We start from the raw sequence: 24,046 nt of genomic DNA, 5'->3' as shown, positions 1-24,046 counted from the left end.
TAACTGACCCAAAGCTCCAAACTCTAGGATAACTGATTAACTGACCCAAAGCTCCAAACTCTAGGATGACTGATTAACTGACCCAAAGCTCCAACCTCTAGGATAACTGGTTAACTGACCCAAAGCTCCAAACTCTAGGATAACTGATTAACTGACCCAAAGCTCCAAACTCTAGGATGACTGATTAACTAACCCAAAGCTCCAACATCTAGGATAACTGGTTAACTGACCCAAAGCTCCAACATCTAGGCTAACTGGTTAACTGACCCAAAGCTCCAAACTCTAGGATAACTGGTTAACTGACCCAAAGCTCCAAACTCTAGGATAACTGATTAACTGACCCAAAGCTCCAAACTCTAGGATGATTGATTGACCAACCCAAAGCTCCAAACTCTATGATAACTGATTAATTAAATGACCCAAAGCTCCAAACTCTAGGATGATTGATATACAAACCCAAAGCTCCAAACTCTAGGATGACTGATTAACTGACCCAAAGCTCCAAACTCTAGGATGACTGATTAACTGACCCAAAGCTCCAAACTCTAGGATGACTGATTAACTAACCCAAAGCTCCAAACTCTAGGATAACTGATTAACTAACCCAAAGCTCCAAACTATATGATAACTGATTAATTAACTGACCCAAAGCTCTACACTCTAGGATGATTGATATACAAACCCAAAGCTCCAAACTCTAGGATGACTGATTAACTGACCCAAAGCTCCAAACTCTAGGATAACTGATTAACTGACCCAAAGCTCCAAACTCTAGGATGACTGATTAACTAACCCAAAGCTCCAAACTCTAGGATAATTGATTGACTAACCAAAATCTCCAAACTCTAGAATAACTGATTAACTAACCCAAAGCTCGAAACTCTAGGGTAACTGATTAACTGACCCAAAGCTCCAAACTCTAGAATGACTGATTAACTAACCCAAAGCTCCAACCTCTAGGATAACTGATTCATTAACTGACCCAAAGCTCCAAACTCTAGGATGATTGATTGACCAACCCAAAGCTCCAAACTCTAGGATAACTGATTAACTGACCCAAAGCTCCAACATCTAGGATGACTGGTTAACTGACCCAAAACTCCAACATCTAGGATAACTGGTTAACTGACCCAAAGCTCCATCTTCTGGGGCAAACTGGTTAACTGACCCAAAGCTCCAACATCTAGGCTAACTGGTTAACTGACCCAAAGCTCCAACATCTAGGATAACTGGTTAACTGACCCAAAGCTCCAAACTCTAGGATAACTGATTAACTGAACCAAAGCTCCAAACTCTAGGATGACTGATTAACTAACCCAAAGCTCCAAACTCTAGGATAACTGATTGACTAACCAAAAGCTCCACACTCTAGGATAACTGATTAACTGACCCAAAGCTCCAACATCTAGGATGACTGGTTAACTGACCCAAAACTCCAACATCTAGGATAACTGGCTAACTGACCCAAAGCTCCAACTTCTGGGGCTAACTGGTTAACTGACCCAAAGCTCCAACATCTAGGCTAACTGGTTAACTGACCCAAAGCTCCAACCTCTAGGATAACTGGTTAACTGACCCAAAGCTCCAAACTCTAGGATAACTGATTAACTGACCCAAAGCTCCAAACTCTAGGATGACTGATTAACTGACCCAAAGCTCCAACCTCTAGGATAACTGGTTAACTGACCCAAAGCTCCAAACTCTAGGATAACTGATTAACTGACCCAAAGCTCCAAACTCTAGGATGACTGATTAACTAACCCAAAGCTCCAACATCTAGGATAACTGGTTAACTGACCCAAAGCTCCAACATCTAGGCTAACTGGTTAACTGACCCAAAGCTCCAAACTCTAGGATAACTGGTTAACTGACCCAAAGCTCCAAACTCTAGGATAACTGATTAACTGACCCAAAGCTCCAAACTCTAGGATGATTGATTGACCAACCCAAAGCTCCAAACTCTATGATAACTGATTAATTAAATGACCCAAAGCTCCAAACTCTAGGATGATTGATATACAAACCCAAAGCTCCAAACTCTAGGATGACTGATTAACTGACCCAAAGCTCCAAACTCTAGGATGACTGATTAACTGACCCAAAGCTCCAAACTCTAGGATGACTGATTAACTAACCCAAAGCTCCAAACTCTAGGATAACTGATTAACTAACCCAAAGCTCCAAACTATATGATAACTGATTAATTAACTGACCCAAAGCTCTACACTCTAGGATGATTGATATACAAACCCAAAGCTCCAAACTCTAGGATGACTGATTAACTGACCCAAAGCTCCAAACTCTAGGATAACTGATTAACTGACCCAAAGCTCCAAACTCTAGGATGACTGATTAACTAACCCAAAGCTCCAAACTCTAGGATAATTGATTGACTAACCAAAATCTCCAAACTCTAGAATAACTGATTAACTAACCCAAAGCTCGAAACTCTAGGGTAACTGATTAACTGACCCAAAGCTCCAAACTCTAGAATGACTGATTAACTAACCCAAAGCTCCAACCTCTAGGATAACTGATTCATTAACTGACCCAAAGCTCCAAACTCTAGGATGATTGATTGACCAACCCAAAGCTCCAAACTCTAGGATAACTGATTAACTGACCCAAAGCTCCAACATCTAGGATGACTGGTTAACTGACCCAAAACTCCAACATCTAGGATAACTGGTTAACTGACCCAAAGCTCCATCTTCTGGGGCAAACTGGTTAACTGACCCAAAGCTCCAACATCTAGGCTAACTGGTTAACTGACCCAAAGCTCCAACATCTAGGATAACTGGTTAACTGACCCAAAGCTCCAAACTCTAGGATAACTGATTAACTGAACCAAAGCTCCAAACTCTAGGATGACTGATTAACTAACCCAAAGCTCCAAACTCTAGGATAACTGATTGACTAACCAAAAGCTCCACACTCAAGGATAACTGATTAACTGACCCAAAGCTCCAAACTCTAGGATAACTGATTAACTGACCCAAACAAACTCTAGGAAGCTCCAAACTCTATGATAACTGATCCAAACTCTATGATAACTGATTAATTAACCCAAAGCTCTAAACTCTAGGATGATTGATATACAAACCCAAAGCTCCAAACTCTAGGATGACTGATTAACTGACCCAAAGCTCCAACATCTAGGATAACTGGTTAACTGACCCAAAACTCCAACATCTAGGATAACTGGTTAACTAACCCAAAGCTCCAACCTCTAGGCTAACTGGTTAACTGACCCAAAACTCCAAACTCTAGGATGACTGATTGACTAACCCAAAGCTACAAACTCTAGGATAACTGATTAACTGACCCAAAGCTCCAAACTCTAGGATGACTGATTAACTAACCCAAAGCTCCAAACTCTAGGATGATTGATTGACCAACCAAAAGCTCCAAACTCTAGGATAACTGATTAACTGACCCAAAGCTCCAACATCTAGGATGACTGGTTAACTGACCCAAAACTCCAACATCTAGGATAACTGGCTAACTGACCCAAAGCTCCAACTTCTGGGGCTAACTGGTTAACTGACCCAAAGCTCCAACATCTAGGCTAACTGGTTAACTGACCCAAAGCTCCAACCTCTAGGATAACTGGTTAACTGACCCAAAGCTCCAAACTCTAGGATAACTGATTAACTGACCCAAAGCTCCAAACTCTAGGATGACTGATTAACTGACCCAAAGCTCCAACCTCTAGGATAACTGGTTAACTGACCCAAAGCTCCAAACTCTAGGATAACTGATTAACTGACCCAAAGCTCCAAACTCTAGGATGACTGATTAACTAACCCAAAGCTCCAACATCTAGGATAACTGGTTAACTGACCCAAAGCTCCAACATCTAGGCTAACTGGTTAACTGACCCAAAGCTCCAAACTCTAGGATAACTGGTTAACTGACCCAAAGCTCCAAACTCTAGGATAACTGATTAACTGACCCAAAGCTCCAAACTCTAGGATGATTGATTGACCAACCCAAAGCTCCAAACTCTATGATAACTGATTAATTAAATGACCCAAAGCTCCAAACTCTAGGATGATTGATATACAAACCCAAAGCTCCAAACTCTAGGATGACTGATTAACTGACCCAAAGCTCCAAACTCTAGGATGACTGATTAACTGACCCAAAGCTCCAAACTCTAGGATGACTGATTAACTAACCCAAAGCTCCAAACTCTAGGATAACTGATTAACTAACCCAAAGCTCCAAACTATATGATAACTGATTAATTAACTGACCCAAAGCTCTACACTCTAGGATGATTGATATACAAACCCAAAGCTCCAAACTCTAGGATGACTGATTAACTGACCCAAAGCTCCAAACTCTAGGATAACTGATTAACTGACCCAAAGCTCCAAACTCTAGGATGACTGATTAACTAACCCAAAGCTCCAAACTCTAGGATAATTGATTGACTAACCAAAATCTCCAAACTCTAGGATAACTGATTAATTAACTGACCCAAAGCTCCAAACTCTAGGATGACTGATTAATTGACCCAAAGCTCCAAACTCTAGGATGACTGATTAACTAACCCAAAGCTCCAACATCTAGGATAACTGGTTAACTGACCCAAAGCTCCAACATCTAGGCTAACTGGTTAACTGACCCAAAGCTCCAAACTCTAGGATAACTGGTTAACTGACCCAAAGCTCCAAACTCTAGGATAACTGATTAACTGACCCAAAGCTCCAAACTCTAGGATGATTGATTGACCAACCCAAAGCTCCAAACTCTATGATAACTGATTAATTAAATGACCCAAAGCTCCAAACTCTAGGATGATTGATATACAAACCCAAAGCTCCAAACTCTAGGATGACTGATTAACTGACCCAAAGCTCCAAACTCTAGGATGACTGATTAACTGACCCAAAGCTCCAAACTCTAGGATGACTGATTAACTAACCCAAAGCTCCAAACTCTAGGATAACTGATTAACTAACCCAAAGCTCCAAACTATATGATAACTGATTAATTAACTGACCCAAAGCTCTACACTCTAGGATGATTGATATACAAACCCAAAGCTCCAAACTCTAGGATGACTGATTAACTGACCCAAAGCTCCAAACTCTAGGATAACTGATTAACTGACCCAAAGCTCCAAACTCTAGGATGACTGATTAACTAACCCAAAGCTCCAAACTCTAGGATAATTGATTGACTAACCAAAATCTCCAAACTCTAGGATAACTGATTAATTAACTGACCCAAAGCTCCAAACTCTAGGATGACTGATTAATTGACCCAAAGCTCCAAACTCTATGATGACTGATAAACTAACCCAAAGCTCCAAACTCTAGGATAACTGATTAACTAACCCAAAGCTCCAAACTCTAGGATAACTGATTAATTAACTGACCCAAAGCTCCAAACTCTTGGATGACTGATTGACTAACCCAAAGCTACAAACTCTAGGATAACTGATTAACTGACCCAAAGCTCCAAACTCTAGGATGACTTATGAACTAACCCAAAGCTCAAACCTCTAGACTAACTAGTTAACCAAAGTGCAAACCTCTAGGTTAACCAGTTAACTAACCCAAAGCTCCAACCTCTAGGATAACTGTTTAACTAACCCAAAGCTCCAAACTCTAGACTAACTGGTTAACCAAAGTGCCAACCTCTAGGTTAACCAGTTAACTAACCCAAAGCTCCAACCTCTAGGATAACTGGTTAACTTACTCAAAGCTCCTTTAGGATAACTAGTTAACTAACTCAAAGCTCCAACCTCTGGATAACTGGTTAACTAACTCAAAGCTCCTCTAGGATAACTGGTTAACTAACTCAAAGCTCCTCTAGGATAACTGGTTAACTAACCCAACGCACCTCTAGGATAACTGGTTAACTAACCCAAAAACTCCTCTAGGATTAACTGGTTAACTAACTCAAAGCTCCTCTATGATAACTGGTTAACTAACTCAAAGCTCCTCTAGGATAACTGGTTAACTAACTCAAAGCTCCAACCTCTAGAATAACTGGTTAACTAACTCTAAGCTCATCTAGGATTAACTGGTTAACTAACTCAACGCTCCTCTAGGATAACTGGTTAACTAACTCAAAACTCCTCTAGGATTAACTGTTTAACTAACCCAAAGCTCCAAACTCTAGACTAACTGGTTAACCAAAGTGCCAACCTCTAGGTTAACCAGTTAACTAACCCAAAGCTCCAACCTCTAGGATAACTGGTTAACTTACTCAAAGCTCCTTTAGGATAACTAGTTAACTAACTCAAAGCTCCAACCTCTGGATAACTGGTTAACTAACTCAAAGCTCCTCTAGGATAACTGGTTAACTAACTCAAAGCTCCTCTAGGATAACTGGTTAACTAACCCAACGCACCTCTAGGATAACTGGTTAACTAACCCAAAAACTCCTCTAGGATTAACTGGTTAACTAACTCAAAGCTCCTCTATGATAACTGGTTAACTAACTCAAAGCTCCTCTAGGATAACTGGTTAACTAACTCAAAGCTCCAACCTCTAGAATAACTGGTTAACTAACTCTAAGCTCATCTAGGATTAACTGGTTAACTAACTCAACGCTCCTCTAGGATAACTGGTTAACTAACTCAAAACTCCTCTAGGATTAACTGGTTAACTAACCCAAAGCTCCTCTCGGATAACTGGTCAACTAACTCAAAACTCCTCTAGGATTAACTGGTTAACTAACCCAAAGCTCCTCTAGGATAACGGCCACATGCATTCAGACACCTACTGAGTCTCACAATATGAATCCTCAGTAACTCCATGGTGAAAACAAACACCTACTTTTTATCCAGGAGTTGCATGAGGGTTTACTAACCCAACCCTCTCACTTCTTGGCTAACTGGTTACCTCAATGTTAACTCAAGGGTGTAAACAGAAAGCTACTATTTATCCAGGAGATACATGGATACGCTACTGGATACTAACCTGTAAGCCAGCTGATAATATGCCTATATAGACCTACTTTTTATCCAGGAGATACATGGATACGCTACTGGATGCTAACCTCTAAGCCAGCTGATAATATGCCGATAGGGACCTACTTTTTATCCAGGAGATACATGGATACGCTACTGGATACTAACCTGTAAGCCAGCTGATAATATGCCTATATGGACCTACTTTTTATCCAGGAGATACATGGATACGCTACTGGATACTAACCTCTAAGCCAGCTGATAATATGCCGATAGGGACCTACTTTTTATCCAGGAGATACATGGATACGCTACTGGATACTAACCTGTAAGCCAGCTGATAATATGCCTATATGGACCTACTTTTTATCCAGGAGATACATGGATACGCTACTGGATACTAACCTCTAAGCCAGCTGATAATATGCCTATATGGACCTACTTTTTATCCAGGAGGTCCATGAGTGGTCTGAGGACAGTCTCAGCATCCATGGCAGCGTTGCTCTTCCCTGCAGCACTCCCCTTCATCTGGACTAATTCCTGGTTCATCTGCTTTACACAGTCCTCAATCACCGGTTTGAAACTGGACAGGGAAATAACACAGGGTTAGCACAGATACACACATACCACAGATACACACAGACCACAGATACACACAGACCACAGATACACACAGACCACAGATACACACAGACCACAGACTACAGATATACACAGACCACAGATACACACAGACCACAGATACACACAGACCACAGATATACACAGACCACAGATACACACAGACCACAGATACACACAGACCACAGATACACACAGAGCACAGATGCACACAGAGCACAGATATACACAGACACACAGATACCACAGATACACACAGACCACAGATATACACACACACACACATACCACAGATACACACAGACACACACAGACCACAGATATACACAGACCACAGATACACACAGACACACACAGACCACAGATACACACAGACACCACAGATACATACATACACACAGACCCCAGATACACACAGACCACAGATATACACAGACCACAGATACACACAGACCACAGATACACACAGACACACACAGACCACAGATACACACAGACCACAGATATACAGACACACACATACCACAGATACATACATACATACAGACCAGAGATACACACAGACCACAGATACATACATACACACATACCACAGATACACACAGACCACAGATATACAGACACACACAGACCACAGATACACACAGACCACAGATACACACAGACACACACAGACCACAGATACACACAGACCACAGATATACAGACACACAGAGACCACAGATACACACAGACCACAGATACACACAGACACACACAGACCACAAATACACACATACACACAGACCTCAGACACACACAGACCACAGACACACACAGACCATGGATACACACAAACAAAGACATACACAGAACCCCCCCACACACACACACCTGGAGCCGAAGACTGCACTGAGCTCATCCAGCACGGTGTTGAGTTTGTTCTGCAGTTCCTTCAGTAGTTCACTGGCCTCAGCATCCAGCTGCAACAGTAACAGGCAGGGAGATGCCCATCATTAGCTGCTACATCAATACAGCATTATATCAATATCACTATACATCTCCATTATATCACTAACACTATACATCTCTACTATATCACCAACACTATACATCTCCACTATATCACTAACACTATACATCTCTACTATACCACTAACACTATACATGTCCTCTATATAACTAACACTATACATCTCTACTATACCACTAACACTATACATCTCTACTATATCACCAACACTATACATCTCCACTATATCACTAACACTATACATCTCTACTATACCACTAACACTATACATCTCCATTATATCACTAACACTATACATCTCCATTATATCACAAACACTATACATCTCCACTATATCACTAACACTATACATCACCATTATATCACTAACACTATACATCACCATTATATCACTAACACTATACATCTCCATTATATCACTAACACTATACATCACCACTATATCACTAACACTATACATCTCCACTATATCACTAACACTATACATCTCCATTATATCACTAACACTATACATCTCTACTATATCACTAACACTATACATATCTACTATATCACTAACACTATACATCTCTACTATACCACTAACACTATACATCCCCATTATATCACTAACACTATACATCTCCATTATATCACCAACACTATACATCTCCATTATATCACTAACACTATACATATCCACTATATCACTAACAGTATACATCTCTACTATATCACTAACACTATACATCTCTACTATACCACTAACACTATACATCTCCATTATATAACTAACACTATACATCTCCACTATATCACTAACACTATACATCTCTACTATATCACTAACAGTATACATCTACACTATCTCACTAACACTATACATCTCTACTATATCACTAACACTATACATCTCCATTATATCACCAACACTATACATCTCTACTATATCACTAACACTATACATCTCTACTATATCACTAACAGTATACATCTCTACTATATCACTAACACTATACATCTCTACTATACCACTAATACTATACATCTCTACTATACCACTAACACTATACATCTCCATTATATCACTAACACTATACATCTCTACTATTTCACTAACAGTATACATCTCCACTTTATCACTAACACTATACATCTCCACTATATCACTAACACTATACATCTCTACTATACCACTAACACTATACATCTCCATTATATCACTAACACTATACATCTCTACTATATCACTAACACTATACATCTCTACTGTATCACTAACACTATACATCTCTACTATATCACTAACACTATACATCTCCACTATATCACTAACACTATACATCTCTACTATACCACTAACACTATACATCTCTACTATATCACTAACACTATACATCTCCACTATATCACTAACACTATACATCTCCATTATATCACTAACACTATACATCTCTACTGTATCACTAACACTATACATCTCTACTATATCACTAACACTATACATCTCTACTATACCACTAATACTATACATCTCTACTATACCACTAACACTATACATCTCCATTATATCACTAACACTATACATCTCTACTATTTCACTAACAGTATACATCTCCACTTTATCACTAACACTATACATCTCCACTATATCACTAACACTATACATCTCTACTATAACACTAACACTATACATCTCCATTATATCACTAACACTATACATCTCTACTATATCACTAACACTATACATCTCTACTGTATCACTAACACTATACATCTCTACTACTATATCACTAACACTATACATCTCCACTATATCACTAACACTATACATCTCTACTATACCACTAACACTATACATCTCTACTATATCACTAACACTATACATCTCCACTATATCACTAACACTATACATCTCCATTATATCACTAACACTATACATCTCTACTGTATCACTAACACTATACATCTCTACTATATCACTAACACTATACATCTCCACTATATCACTAACACTATACATCTCTACTATACCACTAACACTATACATCTCTACTATATCACTAACACTATACATCTCCACTATATCACTAACACTATACATCTCCATTATATCACTAACACTATACATCTCTACTGTATCACTAACACTATACATCTCTACTATATCACTAACACTATACATCTCCACTATATCACTAACACTATACATCTCTACTATACCACTAACACTATACATCTCCACTATATCACTGACACTATACATCTCCATTATATCACTAACACTATACATCTCCATTATATCACTAACACTATACATCTCTACTATATCACTAACAGTATACATCTCTACTATATCACTAACACTATACATCTCTACTATACCACTAACACTATACATCTCCATTATATCACTAACACTATACATCTCCACTATATCACTAACACTATACATCTCTACTATATCACTAACACTATACATCTCTACTATACCACTAACACTATACATCTCCATTATATCACTAACACTATACATCTCCATTATATCACTAACACTATACATCTCTACTATATCACTAACAGTATACATCTCTACTATATCACTAACACTATACATCTCTACTATACCACTAACACTATACATCTCCATTATATCACTAACACTATACATCTCCACTATATCACTAACACTATACATCTCTACTATATCACTAACACTATACATCTCTACTATATCACTAACACTATACATCTCTACTATATCACTAACAGTATACATCTCTACTATATCACTAACACTATACATCTCTACTATACCACTAACACTATACATCTCCATTATATCACTAACACTATACATCTCCACTTTATCACTAACACTATACATCTCCATTATATCACCAACACTATACATCTCCATTATATCACTAACACTATACATCTCTACTATATCACTAACACTATACATCTCTACTATATCACTAACACTATACATCTCTACTATACCACTAACACTATACATCTCCATTATATCACTAGCACTATACATCTCCACTATATCACTAACACTATACATCTCCACTATATCACTAACACTATACATCTCCACTATATCACTAACACTATACATCTCTACTATATCACTAACACTATACATCTCCACTATATCACTAACAATATACATCTCTACTATATCACTAACACTATACATCTCCACTATATCACTAACACTATACATCTCTACTATATCACTAACAGTATACATCTCCACTATATCACTAACACTATACATCTCCACTATATCACTAACACTATACATCTCCACTATATCACTAACACTATACATCTCTACTATATCACTAACACTATACATCATCTCCACTATATCACTAACAATATACATCTCTACTATATCACTAACACTATACATCTCCACTATATCACTAACACTATACATCTCTACTATATCACTAACAGTATACATCTCCACTATATCACTAACACTATACATCTCCACTATATCACTAACACTATACATCTCTACTATGTCACTAACACTATACATCTCCATTATATCACTAACACTATACATCTCCACTATATCACTAACACTATACATCTCTACTATATCACTAACACTATACATCTCCATTATATCACTAACACTATACATCTCCACTATATCACTAACACTATACATCGCCACTATATCACTAACACTATACATCTCCACTATACCACTAACACTATACATCTCTACTATATTACTAACACTATGCATCTCCATTATATCACCAACACTATACATCTCCATTATATCACTAACACTATACATCTCTACTATATCACTAACACTATACATCTCTACTATATCACTAACACTATACATCTCCACTATATCACTAACACTATACATCTCCACTATATCACTAACACTATACATCTCCATTATATCACTAACACTATACATCTCTACTATATCACTAACACTATACATCTCTACTGTATCACTAACACTATACATCTCCATTATATCACCAACACTATACATCTCCATTATATCACTAACACTATACATTTCTACTATATCACTAACAGTATACATCTCTACTATACCACTAACACTATACATGTCCTCTATATAACTAACACTATACATCTCTACTATACCACTAACACTATACATCTCCATTATATCACTAACACTATACATCTCCACTATATCACTAACACTATACATCTCCACTATATCACTAACACTATACATCTCCATTATATCACTAACACTATACATCTCTACTATATCACTAACACTATACATCTCTACTGTATTACTAACACTATACATCTCCATTATATCACCAACACTATACATCTCCATTATATCACTAACACTATACATCTCCACTATATCACTAACACTATACATCTCCACTATATCACTAACACTATACATTTCTACTATATCACTAACAGTATACATATCTACTATACCACTAACACTATACATGTCCTCTATATAACTAACACTATACATCTCTACTATACCACTAACACTATACATCTCTACTATATCACCAACACTATACATCTCTACTATATCACCAACACTATACATCTCCACTATATCACTAACACTATACATCTCTACTATACCACTAACACTATACATCTCCATTATATCACTAACACTATACATCTCCATTATATCACAAACACTATACATCTCCACTATATCACTAACACTATACATCACCATTATATCACTAACACTATACATCTCCATTATATCACTAACACTATACATCACCACTATATCACTAACACTATACATCTCCACTATATCACTAACACTATACATCTCCATTATATCACTAACACTATACATCTCCACTATATCACTAACACTATACATCTCCACTATATCACTAACACTATACATCACCACTATATCACTAATACTATACATCTCCATTATATCACTAACACTATACATCACCACTATATCACTAATACTATACATCTCCATTATATCACTAACAGTATACATCTCCACTATATCACTAACACTATACATCTCCACTATATCACTAACACTATACATCTCTACTATATCACTAACACTATACATCACCACTATATCACTAATACTATACATCTCCATTATATCACTAACAGTATACATCTCCACTATATCACTAACACTATACATCTCCACTATATCACTAACACTATACATCTCTACTATATCACTAACACTATACATCTCCACTATATCACTAACACTTTACATCTCCATTATATCACTAACACTATACATCTCTACTATATCACTAACACTATACATATCTACTATATCACTAACACTATACATCTCTACTATACCACTAACACTATACATCCCCATTATATCACTAACACTATACATCTCCATTATATCACCAACACTATACATCTCCATTATATCACTAACACTATACATATCCACTATATCACTAACAGTATACATCTCTACTATATCACTAACACTATACATCTCTACTATACCACTAACACTCTACATCTCCATTATATAACTAACAGTATACATCTCTACTATATCACTAACACTATACATCTCTACTATACCACTAATACTATACATCTCTACTATACCACTAACACTATACATCTCCATTATATCACTAACACTATACATCTCTACTATTTCACTAACAGTATACATCTCCACTATATCACTAACACTATACATCTCTACTATACCACTAACACTATACATCTCCATTATATCACTAACACTATACATCTCTACTATATCACTGACACTATACATCTCTACTATATCACTAACACTATACATCTCCACTATATCACTGACACTATACATCTCCATTATATCACTAACACTATACATCTCTACTATATCACTAACACTATACATCTCCATTATATCACTAACACTATACATCTCTACTATATCACTAACACTATACATCTCCATTATATCACTAACACTATACATCTCTACTATATCACTAACACTATACATCTCCATTATATCACTAACACTATACATCTCTACTATATCACTAACACTATACATCTCCATTATATCACTAACACTATACATCTCTACTATATCACTAACAGTATACATCTCCATTATATCACTAACACTATACATCTCTACTATATCACTAACACTATACATCTCCATTATATCACTAACACTATACATCTCCACTATATCACTAACACTATACATCGCCACTATATCACTAACACTATACATCTCCACTATACCACTAACACTATACATCTCTACTATATTACTAACACTATGCATCTCCATTATATCACCAACACTATACATCTCCATTATATCACTAACACTATACATCTCTACTATATCACTAACACTATACATCTCTACTATATCACTAACACTATACATCTCCACTATATCACTAACACTATACATCTCCACTATATCACTAACACTATACATCTCCATTATATCACTAACACTATACATCTCTACTATATCACTAACACTATACATCTCTACTGTATCACTAACACTATACATCTCCATTATATCACCAACACTATACATCTCCATTATATCACTAACACTATACATTTCTACTATATCACTAACAGTATACATCTCTACTATACCACTAACACTATACATGTCCTCTATATAACTAACACTATACATCTCTACTATACCACTAACACTATACATCTCCATTATATCACTAACACTATACATCTCCACTATATCACTAACACTATACATCTCCACTATATCACTAACACTATACATCTCCATTATATCACTAACACTATACATCTCTACTATATCACTAACACTATACATCTCTACTGTATTACTAACACTATACATCTCCATTATATCACCAACACTATACATCTCCATTATATCACTAACACTATACATCTCCACTATATCACTAACACTATACATCTCCACTATATCACTAACACTATACATTTCTACTATATCACTAACAGTATACATATCTACTATACCACTAACACTATACATGTCCTCTATATAACTAACACTATACATCTCTACTATACCACTAACACTATACATCTCTACTATATCACCAACACTATACATCTCTACTATATCACCAACACTATACATCTCCACTATATCACTAACACTATACATCTCTACTATACCACTAACACTATACATCTCCATTATATCACTAACACTATACATCTCCATTATATCACAAACACTATACATCTCCACTATATCACTAACACTATACATCACCATTATATCACTAACACTATACATCTCCATTATATCACTAACACTATACATCACCACTATATCACTAACACTATACATCTCCACTATATCACTAACACTATACATCTCCATTATATCACTAACACTATACATCTCCACTATATCACTAACACTATACATCTCCACTATATCACTAACACTATACATCACCACTATATCACTAATACTATACATCTCCATTATATCACTAACACTATACATCACCACTATATCACTAATACTATACATCTCCATTATATCACTAACAGTATACATCTCCACTATATCACTAACACTATACATCTCCACTATATCACTAACACTATACATCTCTACTATATCACTAACACTATACATCACCACTATATCACTAATACTATACATCTCCATTATATCACTAACAGTATACATCTCCACTATATCACTAACACTATACATCTCCACTATATCACTAACACTATACATCTCTACTATATCACTAACACTATACATCTCCACTATATCACTAACACTTTACATCTCCATTATATCACTAACACTATACATCTCTACTATATCACTAACACTATACATATCTACTATATCACTAACACTATACATCTCTACTATACCACTAACACTATACATCCCCATTATATCACTAACACTATACATCTCCATTATATCACCAACACTATACATCTCCATTATATCACTAACACTATACATATCCACTATATCACTAACAGTATACATCTCTACTATATCACTAACACTATACATCTCTACTATACCACTAACACTATACATCTCCATTATATAACTAACAGTATACATCTCTACTATATCACTAACACTATACATCTCTACTATACCACTAATACTATACATCTCTACTATACCACTAACACTATACATCTCCATTATATCACTAACACTATACATCTCTACTATTTCACTAACAGTATACATCTCCACTTTATCACTAACACTATACATCTCCACTATATCACTAACACTATACATCTCTACTATACCACTAACACTATACATCTCCATTATATCACTAACACTATACATCTCTACTATATCACTGACACTATACATCTCTACTATATCACTAACACTATACATCTCCACTATATCACTGACACTATACATCTCCATTATATCACTAACACTATACATCTCTACTATATCACTAACACTATACATCTCCATTATATCACTAACACTATACATCTCTACTATATCACTAACACTATACATCTCCATTATATCACTAACACTATACATCTCTACTATATCACTAACACTATACATCTCCATTATATCACTAACACTATACATCTCTACTATATCACTAACAGTATACATCTCCATTATATCACTAACACTATACATCTCTACTATATCACTAACACTATACATCTCCATTATATCACTAACACTATACATCTCTACTATATCACTAACACTATACATCTCTACTATATCACTGACACTATACATCTCTACTATATCACTAACACTATACATCTCCACTATATCACTGACACTATACATCTCCATTATATCACTAACACTATACATCTCTACTATATCACTAACACTATACATCTCCATTATATCACTAACACTATACATCTCTACTATATCACTAACACTATACATCTCCACTATATCACTAACACTATACATCTCCATTATATCACCAACACTACACATCTCCACTATATCACTAACACTATACATCTCCATTATATCACTAACACTATACATCTCCATTATATCACCAAACACTATACATCTCTACTATATCACTAACACTATACATCTCCACTATATCGCTAACACTATACATCTCTACTATACCACTAACACTATACATCTCTACTATATCACTAACACTATACATCTCCATTATATCACTAACACTATACATCTCCATTATATCACTAACACTATACATCTCTACTATATCACTAACACTATACATCTCTACTATATCACTAACACTATACATCTCCATTATATCACTAACACTATACATCTCCATTATATCACTAATAGGGTGTAGAGAATTGGGTGCCATTTGAAGGCAGCTAAAGGTGTTTTAGGGCAGGTTTGGTGGAGACAGATAGATCCCCAACCCTCTGAATGTGTTTTAGAGTAGGTTTGGTGGAGACAGATAGATCCCCAACCCCCTGAATGTGTTTTAGTGCAGGTTTGGTGGAGGCAATAGATCCCCAACCCTGTGAATGTGTTTTAGAGCAGGTTTGGTGGAGGCAATAGATCCCCAACCCTGTGAATGTGTTTTAGAGCAGGTTTGGTGGAGACAGATAGATCCCCAACCCTCTGAATGTGTTTTAGAGCAGGTCTGGTGGAGACAGATAGATCCCCAACCCCCTGAATGTGTTTTAGTGCAGGTTTGGTGGAGAAAATAGATCCCTAACCCTGTGATTGTGTTTTAGGGCAGGTTTGGTGGAGAAAATAGATCCCTAACCCTGTGATTGTGTTTTAGGGCAGGTTTGGTGGAGACAATAGATCCCCAACCTTCTAAATGTGTTTAGGGCAGGTTTGGTGGAGACAATAGATCCCCAACCATCTAAAGGTGTTTTAGAGCTGGTTTGGTGGAGACAATAGATCCCCAACCATCTAAAGGTGTTTAGGGCAGGTTTGGTGGAGACAATAGATCCCCAACCATCTAAAGGTGTTTAGGGCAGGTTTGGTGGAGACAATAGATCCCCAACCATCTAAAGGTGTTTAGGGCAGGTTTGGTGGAGACAATAGATCCCCAACCATCTAAAGGTGTTTAGGGCAGGTTTGGTGGAGACAATAGATCCCCAACCATCTAAAGGTGTTTAGGGCAGGTTTGGTGGAGACAATAGATCCCCAACCATCTAAAGGTGTTTAGGGCAGGTTTGGTGGAGACAATAGATCCCCAACCATCTAAAGGTGTTTTAGAGCTGGTTTGGTGGAGACAATAGATCCCCAACCATCTAAAGGTGTTTAGGGCAGGTTTGGTGGAGACAATAGATCCCCAACCATCTAAAGGTGTTTTAGAGCTGGTTTGGTGGAGACAATAGATCCCCAACCATCTAAAGGTGTTTTAGAGCTGGTTTGGTGGAGACAATAGATCCCCAACCATCTAAAGGTGTTTAGGGCAGGTTTGGTGGAGACAATAGATCCCCAACCATCTAAAGGTGTTTAGGGCAGGTTTGGTGGAGACAATAGATCCCCAACCATCTAAAGGTGTTTAGGGCAGGTTTGGTGGAGACAATAGATCCCCAACCATCTAAAGGTGTTTAGGGCAGGTTTGGTGGAGACAATAGATCCCTAACCCTCTAAAGGTGTTTTAGAGGGGAGATCTAATCTATCTGGGTGTGACGGTCTCATCGTCACTCAGTCAGCTCACAGGACCCAGCTTCCCAACTCTACTCTCTGATAGTCAGTCAAGTACATGGTTAGTACGAGAAGCACATGTTGTGTCACAGCCCCACATTACTGAATGCCTCTGAAGTACCATGTCAGGAGAGGACACTGGGTGCATCCTAAATGTTCCCTATGTAGTGCACTATGGGCGCATGCTCTGAGGGCGCGGCTGGGGATGCCGTCTGGGCCTGCAGCCTTGCGAGGGTTGACACGTTTAAATGTTTTCCTCACGTCTTTTAGTTGCGGGCAATGTCAGTGGCACTGTATTGTCCTCAAAGCGGGCAAAAAAGTTATTTAGTCTGCCTGGGAGCAAGACATCCTGGTCCGTGACAGTGCTGGTTCTCTTTTTGTAATCCGTGATTGACTATAGACCCTGTCACATACCTCTTGTGTCTGAGCCGTTGAATTGAGATTCTACTTTGTCTCTATACTGACGCTTAGCTTGTTTGATTGCCTTGCGGAGGGAATAGTTACACTGTTTGTATTCGGTCATGTTTCCAGTCACCTTGCCCTGATTAAAAGCAGTGGTTCGCACTTTCAGTTTCACGCGAATGCTGCCATCAATCCACGGTTTCTGGTTTGGGAATGTTTTAATCGTTGCTATGGGAACGACATCTTCAACGCACGTTCTAATGAACTCGCACACCGAATCAGCGTATTCGCCAATGTTGTCGTCTGAAGCAATACGGAACATATCCCAGTCCACGTGATGGAAGCAGTCTTGGAGTGTGGAATCAGATTGGTCGGACCAGCGTTGAACAGACCTCAGCGCGGGAGCTTCTTGTTTTAGTTTCTGTCTGTAGGCAGGGATCAACAAAATGGAGTCGTGGTCAGCTTTTCCGAAAGGAGGGCGGGGCAGGGCCTTATATGCGTCGCGGAAGTTGGAATAGCAATCATCCAAGGTTTTTCCCGCCCTGGTTGCGCAATCGATATGCTGATAAAATTTAGGGAGTCTTGTTTTCAGATTAGCCTTCTTAAAATCCCCAGCTACAATGAATGCAGCCTCCGGATATATGGATTCCAGTTTGCAAAGAGTCAAATAAAGTTCGTTCAGAGCCATCGATGTGTCTGCTTGGGGGGGAATATATACGGCTGTGATTATAATCGAAGAGAATTCCCTTGGTAGATAATGCGGTCTACATTTGATTGTGAGGAATTCTAAATCAGGTGAACAGAAGGACTTGAGTTCCTGTATGTTGTTTTGGCCACACCACGTCACGTTAACCATAAAGCATACGACCCGCCCTGTTTCAGGTGTAGACCTTACAGTGAAATGCTTACTTACGAGCCCCTAAACCAACAAAGCAGTAAAAAAAATATGTATATGAAAAAAAAAGTAACATGTAATTAAAGAGCAGCAGTAAAGTAACAATAGCGAGACTATATACAGGGGGTACCGTTACAGAGTCAATGTGCGGGGGCACAGGTTTGTCAAGGTAATTGAGGTAATATGTACATGTACATGTAGTTAGAGATATTAAAGTGACTATGCATAGATGATAACAACAGAGAGCAGCAGTGGTGTAAAAGAGGGGGGGGGGGGGCAATTGATTAGATGTTCAGGAGTCTTATGGCTTGGGAGTAGAACCTGTTTAGAAGCTTCTTGGATCTAGACTTGGCGCTCCATTTGCTGTGCGGTAGCAGAGAGAACAGCCTATGACTAGGGTGGCTGGAGTCTTTGACAATTTTTTGGGCCTTCCTCTGACACCTCCTGGTATAGAGGTCCTGGAAGGCAGGAAGCTTGTCGCCAGTGAAGTCCTGGGCCGTACGGACTACCCTCTGTAGTTTCTTGCGCTCAGAGTCCGAGCAGTTGCCATACCAGACAGTGATGCAACTAGATGCTCTTGACGGTGCAGCTGTAGAACCTGGATCTGAGGACCCATGCCAAATCTTTTCAGTCTCCTGAGGGGATTAGGTTTTGTCATGCCCTCTTCACAACTGTCTTGGTGTGCTTGGACCATGTTAGTTTGTTGGTGATGTGGACACCAAGGCTTTCAACCTGCTCCACTACAGCCCTGTCGATGAGAATGGGGGCATGCTCGGTCCTCTTTTTCTTGTAGTCCACAATCATCTCCTTTGTCTTGATCATGTTGAGGGAGAGGTTGTTGTCCTGGCACAACATGGCCAGGTCTCTGACCTCCTCCCTATAAGATGTCTCATCCTTGTCGGTGATCAGGCTTACCACTGTTGTGTCATCGGCAAACTTAATGATGGTGTTGGAGTCGTGCCTGGCCGTGCAGTCATGAGTGAACAGGGAGTACAGGAGGGGACTGAACACGCACCCCTGAGAAGCCCCTGTGTTCAGGATCAGCATGGTGGATGTGTTGTTACCTACCCTTACAACCTGGGGGCGGCCCGTCAGGAAGTCCAGGATCCAGTTGCAGAGGGAGGTGTTTAATCCCAGGGTCCTTAGCTATTGATGAGCTTTGAGGACACTATGGTGTTGAACGCTGAGCTGTAGTCAATGAATAGCATTCTCACATACAGTGATGGAAAAGTGTATTTGATCCTCTGCTGATTTTGTGCGTTTGCCCACTGACAAATAAATTATCAGTGTATCATTTTAATGGTAGGTTTATTTGAACAGTGAGAGACAGAATAACAAAAAAATCCAGAAAAACGCATGTCAAAAATGTTAGAAATTGATTAGCATTTTAATGAGGGAAATAAGTATTTGACCCCTCTGCAAAACATGACTTAGTACTTGGTGGCAAAACCCTTGTTGGCAATCACAGAGGTCAGACGTTTCTTGTAGTTGGCCACCAGGTTTTCACACATCTCAGGAGGTATTTTGTCCCACTCCTCTTTGCAGATCTTCTCCAAGTCATTAAGGTTTCGAGGCTGACGTTTGGCAACTCGAACCTTCAGCTCCCTCCACAGATTTTCTATGGGATTAAGGTCTGGAGACTGGCTAGGCCACTCCTTTGTTGCCTTGGCCGTGTGTTTTGGGACATTGTCATGCTGGAAAACGCATCCACGACCCATGTTCAATGCCCTGGCTAAGGCAAGGAGGTTCTCACCCAAGATTTGATGGAACATGGCCCCGTCCATTGTCCCTTTGATGCAGTGAAGTTGTCCTGTCCCTTTAGCAGAAAAACACCCCCAAAGCATAATGTTTCCAGCTCCATGTTTGACAGTGGGGATGGTGTCTTGGGGTCATGGGCAGCATTCCTCCTCCTCCAAACACAGAGAGTTGAGTTGATGCCAAAGAGCTCCATGTTGGTCTCATCTGACCACAACACTTTCATCCAGTTGTCCTCTGAATCATTCAGATGTTCATTGGCAAACTTCAGACGGGCATGTTTATGTGCTTTCTTGAGCAGGGGGACCTTTCGGGCGCTGCAGGATTTCAGTCCTTCACAGCGTAGTGTGTTACCAATTGTTTTCTTGGTGACTATGGTCCCAGCTGCCTTGAGATCATTGACAAGATCCTCCCATGTAGTTCTGGGCTGATTCCTCACCGTTCTCATTATCATTGCAACTCCACGAGGTGAGATCTTGCATGGAGCCCCAGGCCGAGGAGATTGACAGTTCTTTTGTGTTTCTTCCATTTGCGAATAATCGTACCAACTGTTGTCACCTTCTCACTAAACTGCTTGGCGATGGTCTTGTAGCCCATTCCAGCCTTGTGTAGGTCTACAATCTTGTACCTGACATCCTTGGAGAGCTCTTTGGTCTTGGCCATGGTGGAGAGTTTGGAATCTGATTGATTGATTGATTGATTGCTTCTGTGAACAGGTGTCATTTATACAGGTAACAAACTGAGATTAGGAGCATTCCCTTTATGAGTGTGCTCCTAATCTCAGTTTGTTACCTGTATAAAAGACACCTGTGAGCCAGACATCTTTCTGATTGAGGGGGGGTCAACTACTTATTTCCCTCATTAAAATGCAAATCAATTTATAACATTTTTAACATGTGTTTTCTGGATTGTTTTGTTGTTATTCTGTCTCTCACTGTTCAAATAAACCTACCATTAAAATTATATACTGATAATTTCTTTGCCAGTGGGCAAACGTACAAAATCAGCAGGGGATCAAATACTTTTTTCCCTCACTGTATGTGTTCCTTTTGTCCAGGTGGGAAAGGGCAGTGTGGAGTGCAATAGAGATGGCATCATCTGCGGATCTGTTAGGGCGGTATGCAATTTGTAGTGGGTCTTGGATTTCTGGGATAATGGTGTTGATGTGAGCCATGACCAGCCTTTCAAAGCACTTCATGGCTACAGACGTGAGTGCTATGGGTCAGTAGTCATTGAGGCAGGTTACCTTAGTATTCTTGGGCACAGGGACTATGGTGATCTGCTTATAATGTTGGTATTACAGACTAGGACAGGGAGAGGTTGAAAACATCAGTGACGACACTTGCCAGTTGGTCAGCGCATGCTCGCAGTACACGTCCTGGTAAGCCGTCTGGCCCTGCGGCCATGTGAATGTTGACCTGTTTAAAGGTCTTACTCACATCGGCTGTGGAGAGCGTGAACACACAGTCTTCCGGAACAGCTGATGCTCTCATGCATGTTTCAGTGTTATTTGCCTTGACGCGAGCATAGAAGTTGTTTAGCTCATCTGGTAGGTTCGTGTCACTGGGCAGCTCTCGGCTGTGCTTCCCTTTGTGGTCTGTAATGGTTTGCAAGTCCTGCCATATCCGATGAGCATTAGAGCCCGTGTAGTACGATTCGATCCTAGTCCTTCATTAACGCCTCTGTTTGATGGTTAGTCGGAGTGCATAGTGGGATTTCTTATGAGCT

The 24,046-nt window shown here is 38.8% G+C and overlaps 1 protein-coding gene across 1 annotated transcript in view; it reads right to left on the bottom strand.

Moving 5' to 3' along the window:
• The window catches only part of LOC115120649 (protein unc-13 homolog C-like), a 242,585-nt gene that overhangs the window by 75,489 nt on the left and 143,050 nt on the right, over positions 1-24,046 (bottom strand). The window contains exons 25-26 of the mRNA XM_065012084.1: positions 8,426-8,514; positions 7,374-7,514 (exon numbers count right to left, since the gene is read on the bottom strand). Coding sequence (XP_064868156.1) covers positions 7,374-7,514; positions 8,426-8,514 — 230 coding nt within the window. The remainder of the gene's footprint in view (positions 1-7,373; positions 7,515-8,425; positions 8,515-24,046) is intronic.

Source organism: Oncorhynchus nerka, linkage group LG27 (assembly GCF_034236695.1).
Source record: "Oncorhynchus nerka isolate Pitt River linkage group LG27, Oner_Uvic_2.0, whole genome shotgun sequence".
NCBI lineage: Eukaryota > Metazoa > Chordata > Actinopteri > Salmoniformes > Salmonidae > Oncorhynchus > Oncorhynchus nerka.
The sequence above is the reverse complement of the archived record's forward strand: the minus strand, read 5'-3'. Positions and strand labels throughout refer to the sequence as shown.